Here is a 6,319-nt window from a genome sequence, read left to right on the forward strand (position 1 = left end):
AAAATTCATTTACTAGTGATGTACTTAATACATGAAACTAGTTTAATCGTACCTGTGGGAAGTGTTGTCTGTAAGTTTTGCGGATGAGGAGGCCTAATCGTAACGGGCACGGCTCCAACATATAAGCATCCGTAGAAAGCACAAATCAAATCCAGACCAGGAGGAAATATAAGTGCCACATGCTCACCCGTATTTACTCGGCCCTTTTCATTTAACAAATTGCCTATTCGTTCTGCCTTTTTGTGTAGTTCTGAACACGACAAAGTTCTCGCTACAGCTCCTTTGCTGTTCAACAGAGTGAAAAGAACATGGTCGGCTGTACTTTGAGCTCTCCATCGAAGAAGTTCCGAAATGAATTGTTGTTGCTAATCAAATGAAACGAAAATCGAAATTAAACCATCTTAGTTATAACGAATTTTGAAGATCTTCGAATCATTATAAATCTACCTTACATAAATTTCGGTGTTACGTACAGGCAGATAATGAAAATGTCGGGGGGATGTACAAGATTAAAAATGAGGTATTAAAAAGACCAGAGAACTAGGGCAGCTTTAGAGGTCAATAAAAAAATAATAAAGGTAGAATGGCAGAACAATCTCAGAAGGCTATTTAGAGACATACGAAGTCTGTTCAAAAAGTATCGAAAATTTTGAATCTCCACGGGTTACGTATATTCGATTTTCGATTCTTTTGTGGCGTTATGCTGGTACTCATGTCTCTCACTTATACCAACAAGTGCGGCCATGTTGAATATTCAGTTAATTTTTGACAGCTGCTTTGCTTGCACGTGTTTTGGGTGGTCTTCGATTTTTTCCTACTACAAAAAGTGGATCAAAGAATCTACATCAAATTTATTGTGAAAAATAAAATGAAGTGCACGGACGCATTCCGAATGTTGACTGTGGCATATGAAGAAGCTACCTTGGACCGGTGCAACGTGGTGGTAAAAAATGTTTTCAGAGGACCGAGAAGATATGGACGACGAAGAGCGTGCCTTACGCCCGAACACGTCAACAACAGACGAAAACATTGATAAAGTGAAAAAAATAGTATTGGCCAATCATCCAATCACACCTGGAGAAGTTGCTGAGCACCTAAACATATCAGTTGGCTCCTGCCATTCGATTTTTACCAACGATTTGGGCATGAGACGGGTTGCCGCGAAATTGCTCAATTTCGAACGAAAACAGCGCCGCATTAACATTGCTAAGGAGCTGTCCGCGACAACCCAAATTTGCTCCAAAGGGTCATAACTGGTGACGAATCATGGGTTTATGGTTATGACGTAGAAAACAAAACTCAATCATCCCAATGGAAGCTGCCGCTTGAGCTAAGACCGAAAAAAGCGCGTCATGTTAGATCGAATGTGAAGGTTTTGCTTACAGTTTTCTTCGATTACAGGGGCGTGGTGCATCATGAGTTCTTACCACAGGCTAGAACGGTCAATAAGGAATATTACCTGCAAAGTATGCCGATTTGCCGCCAGAACCGCTTGGATTTATGGAAGAACAAAAATTGGATTTTGACCATGATAACGCCCCTGCTCACACATCGTTGCTTGTGCGCGAATTGTTGGCCGAAAACAACATACTAATAATGTTGCAGCCACCTTATTTCCCAGATCTGCCCCCTGTGAACTTTTCCTGTTCCCGAATTTGAAGAGGACCATTAAAGGAGGACGCTACGCTAGGATTGAGGAGATAAAGAAGGAGGAGCTGAAGAAGATCACAAAAAATAATTTTTTCGTTTCGAGGATTGAAGAAAATGTTGCCACAAATGTATAATATTTGGTGGGGATTACTTTGAAGGAGACAAAATAGATATTCATGAATAAATAATTTTTGAAAAAACACAAAATTCACAATACTTTTTGAACAGACTTCGTACTAGAAACAGAAACCGGGGGTGGTAAAGGTGCGCGATGATGATAAATTAATTCATTAATAACTAACCCTCTTAGTGGTGTCTCCATCTTCGTCGAGGACACCGAGATCTCGACCTTGAGCACTTGCGAGGCGATTGCCTTGCACCAGGTTGCCAACGATAACAGACGCGGGGCCAACGTCTGAAACACAGTCGGCTGCTGAAAGCCAGAGGAACAATGGACTGTAGCATCACTCAAGCACAAGCTTCATTGTCATCACATGTTATTAGGCAAGTGACATTTGAAAAGCAAACATACGTGTTCAATGAAAATTTGCACACTATATTACTTTAAATATCCAGAAAATTTTGTTGCAGGTTTTTTTTAATGACAGAATATTTAATTTAATGTTAGTCAGTATTTAGAACGTACTAACTTTAAACAGGATATTTACTGTAAAATACCACAAATGGAGCGGTAAACGCCATCTGTAGTACAGTTTCGACGGAACACTGACCAATTTGTTCGATTTTGGTAACGTGTCTGTCACGTGTGGTGAGCTACGCCTTGGATTCAGTTCAGCAAGTAGATATCCATATATTTAAATGGACCTTGTTGAGCATAATGAATTCCACTAAATTCAGCACTGTACTACAGATGGCGCTTACCGCGCCATTTGTGGTATTTTATAAAACGCGCTGTTAAGACAGCAGGTAAAAATTGGTCGGTGTTCTGTCGAAACTGTCCGAGACGCGCTGATGAGATCCAAAAAGATCAAAATTGCGACCACGTCTGGCAGTTTTAACAGAATACTGACCACTTCGAATTGTTTGTTAAGATATTTACTGGTTTCAAACTATTTTGTGTGCTTCAAATGAGGACGGGAAAATTGTTAGTTTCAGTGTTGTGCTCGTGTTGTTAACAAGCTAAGAAAAACGACAAAATATTCAATGCAATAACAAGTATGTCTTATAAATGCTTCAGTATGAAATTTTCTTTAAGAAAAGCATCACTTGGTGAGGCATAAAACACATTTATCGAAATAAAGATAGATAATGAAGTGAAAGAATAGAAAATGTTGGAATATACATTTTCGTTGGAAATTTCAAAAATTCTCTCATATTAAAACGAATACTTACCTTGATGAACTTCTCGTGGTTTTGGCAAATTAGTGACACACGTATGGGGGCACATGAGAACGTTAGCTGGGTGCAACGTTCCCTCCATAAATCTACGCTTGGTCTCGGAAAGGTGGATGCCACCCAATGGAGTTTTTGGCAAATAATTCGGTGGAACCAACGCCAGACAATAAATGCCTACCTGGTGTATCGAGTCTACAGCTTGCAAAACACGAGACATCCATTGAAAAGACTGAAAAGATTATTTTCACAATTTTTTTAAAGTTTCATTCGGACACTCAATTAATTTACCTCCTCTTCACTGCAATCAGGTCTTTGTTCAGCAATCACACAAATCCTCTCGTCCCTAAGTACACGGATACTAAACACAGCAATGCGTCCTCTATAAATGAACTTCATCGGCTCCACCGCAAGAACAGTAGCTATTATATCATCCGCATTATGTTTCCGACCCGTAACAGTCATTAGTCCATCACGAGAACCACAAACAAACACCAGTCCGCCAGGCCCCAAAAACCCTAGTAACCCCGACCGACTATACTCGGCATCAGACATTGGTTTACCATCCGACGCGAGCGACTGCACTTTAAACGTACTATTCGTAAGTCCTTGCAATCCCCAGTATTGCGTTCCGGTCGCCCCCGAATTAACGCAAATCTCCCCGACCTCGTCTGTTTTACAAAGGTACGGTGGTCCATCCATTTTGATCACAACTATCACGCAACCGGGCATAACTTGACCGCAGTCTTGTAAAGTCAACGAAGTCAGACTATTCTCCTGATCGACTCGAACAACTCCGTAACTGAGACCCTGCATTGAAAGAACCCCCCTACCAGTGGCATTCACTCCAGCTCGACCAGGACGTCGAACAGACACAGTCAAGCACTCGTTTGAACTCGCACATGGACATATTGCATCTGGACGTAAACCTTTCGTCTGAAACACCGATAAGAACTGATCACAGGAGCTTAAGGACCACGGATTTGCACCATCAGCAACTAAGAGCATCCGAAGAGTGGACAGATTAATGTCCTTATGATCTTTGGTAGCTAACAGACCCCAGTGGAGATCTCTGGATTTTACTACCGCCACACTAGCTCTGTACTTCGTTATCATTTGCATCCAGCTTGCCGGATTGACTTTCATAAGAGCGTAAGGGATGTAGATAACGTGCATTCCATTGAGAACACTCGTAAGAACTGAGTGCCACAAACCGACTTCTCTTTTAAAATCCAACACGCAGACCATGATTTCGCCCTCAGTATAATTGCAAGCCATTGTAAGGGTGCGACAGTGAGTAAGTACAGCGGCTCGTGTGATTGTCACACCCATAACTGAACCGTCTCGATCAGTTGTGTATTCAATGTAGGCGGGTGTTTCATCGGTCAGACGAGGCGGTGGCAACCAATCCTTTGGTGTCCGAGCCAAATGTTCAGTCACAAACCATTGCAAACGGGGCCAACCCTTGAACTGTATTACATCACCGGAGGCAGTTTTTGGTAGTCCTTTTAGACAAGCTTCAGACGTAAGGGCTACTTGGACGCTGCAGCTGCCTAGGAGGAATCCTATCTGCTGTGAACCGGCATCTCGCCTTGTAATCGGGACTTCGATAGGAACAGGGACGATGCCGGCTTGTAAACAACCGTAAAAAGCGCAAAGAAAGTTAATGGGGTCATTGTTTGGAAATACAAGCGCAACGCGATCACCAGTTTTCAAACTTGTTTCACCAGACTTGCTAAATGCTTTCGTAAGAAGTGCATATGCGATTTTCTGCGATCGACTTTGTAATTTACCTGAAGCCAAAACGAGGTTTATAATTTTCATTCAGTTCCTATAATAATAAATATAAATTCGAGTTACCGTAAGTCAAAGTAGTTGTCAATTTCCCGTTAGGGTCTAGAACAGTGGCAACGGGCGCTTTAAAAGATGCAGATCCATATCGACTTACAGCTGCCTCCAAATTTCTTGGAAGTCCAGAAGGTACTACTAGCTGGTCGCCTACGGCTGGTGTCATGGAACCTCCTACATGAAAAGCATTATTACATTTATTCTTCCATTTTCTTGGTTTGCCAATTTACCTTCTGGTTTGGGAGCATTAGGATCTTTCGGATTAGCTGCTATTTCTAATTCTATATCATCATCTTCGTAAAATTCAGGTAAAGGTCTACGTTTAGGCCTCTTAAGAGTATTGAGCAACTGTTGAATTTTAGCGGACACCTTCCATCGTCCGGTGCCCGTACTTATGGTATCTTCGGAAGCGGAAGAGGAATACCTGTTTACCCTATCCGCCGCACCGGTTGATCTGCGACCCCCTTGAGCAGTCGTATGTGTTACGTCAGGTGCTTGAGAATCTACAAAAATATAATAAGTATACACCTAACGTATTTTAGTAGTTTCAATGTTCTACATACAAGGCCTAAAGTTTTGCATGACGTCGCTAATATCGGTAATTTCAGTTTTGCTTCGATGGTCCCAATTAGTTGGGGGTGGCATTCGAGGCCTGTGATGTAACGGCGGTGGTGAACCGGTGCTACTTGTATCTGACAGAGGAGGTGGAGGTAGCATCTGGGGTGTACTTCTGTCTCGTATCCGTTCTCTTTCTGGAGTACTTTCTACTGCTTCTTCATTAACTATGCTATCTTCGTCCGATGACGACTCTAAAAATAATTTAAACCGTGATTAGAGCTAGTTTTAAATAATTAAAATAAATCGAAGAACATTTTACGTTGCCTGCTTGACTTCCACAGCAATTTTTACGAAAAAGTAATAAAGTCCTTGACCTTGATAAAATATCTCAAGGGCAAGGTCATTGATTGGAGTAGTCCAGAGTCGCCACGTTTATACTACTACCTACATTAACGGGGGTAATACGGGAACGTAGATAATTTTAATTCTATTAAACAAACATACACAAAAGAACAACAGAAAGAAATCCTCCTTCATGGTTATGTTTTCTTGTCTGTCTGTCTGTTTGGCTATTTAACTACATGGTCAATTATCTCAATATTACACCTAAAAAGATAAAAAATTTTGATCGCCCCGAAATTTAGAAAGAAATGAAAACGATACACAGATAGCAAAGATTTTGTACTACAAAAAAAAATTAAATGAATTTTAGATATGAATAAACTTTATTTGTACTTAAATTACAATTTTACTTGCACTTTAATTAAAATCGCTTCGAATTAAACTGACATAAATAATTGGTACACAGTAACACTTTTTTTTAAACGTTTACGCTTATTATTCAGAAACATTTTTTGCAACAATGTAGGTCAATAACTGAAAGTTTGGAAGATAAATATGATGAATAACG

The 6,319-nt window shown here is 40.7% G+C and overlaps 1 protein-coding gene across 1 annotated transcript in view; it reads right to left on the minus strand.

Moving 5' to 3' along the window:
- Positions 1-6,319, minus strand: part of LOC108732456 (disco-interacting protein 2) — a 108,392-nt gene that overhangs the window by 3,065 nt on the left and 99,008 nt on the right. The window contains exons 10-13 of the mRNA XM_025981043.1: positions 3,295-4,796; positions 3,004-3,235; positions 1,953-2,083; positions 53-365 (exon numbers count right to left, since the gene is read on the minus strand). Coding sequence (XP_025836828.1) covers positions 53-365; positions 1,953-2,083; positions 3,004-3,235; positions 3,295-4,796 — 2,178 coding nt within the window. The remainder of the gene's footprint in view (positions 1-52; positions 366-1,952; positions 2,084-3,003; positions 3,236-3,294; positions 4,797-6,319) is intronic.

Source organism: Agrilus planipennis, unplaced genomic scaffold (genome assembly GCF_000699045.2).
Source record: "Agrilus planipennis isolate EAB-ADULT unplaced genomic scaffold, Apla_2.0 scaffold10, whole genome shotgun sequence".
NCBI classification, from domain to species: Eukaryota; Metazoa; Arthropoda; class Insecta; order Coleoptera; family Buprestidae; genus Agrilus; species Agrilus planipennis.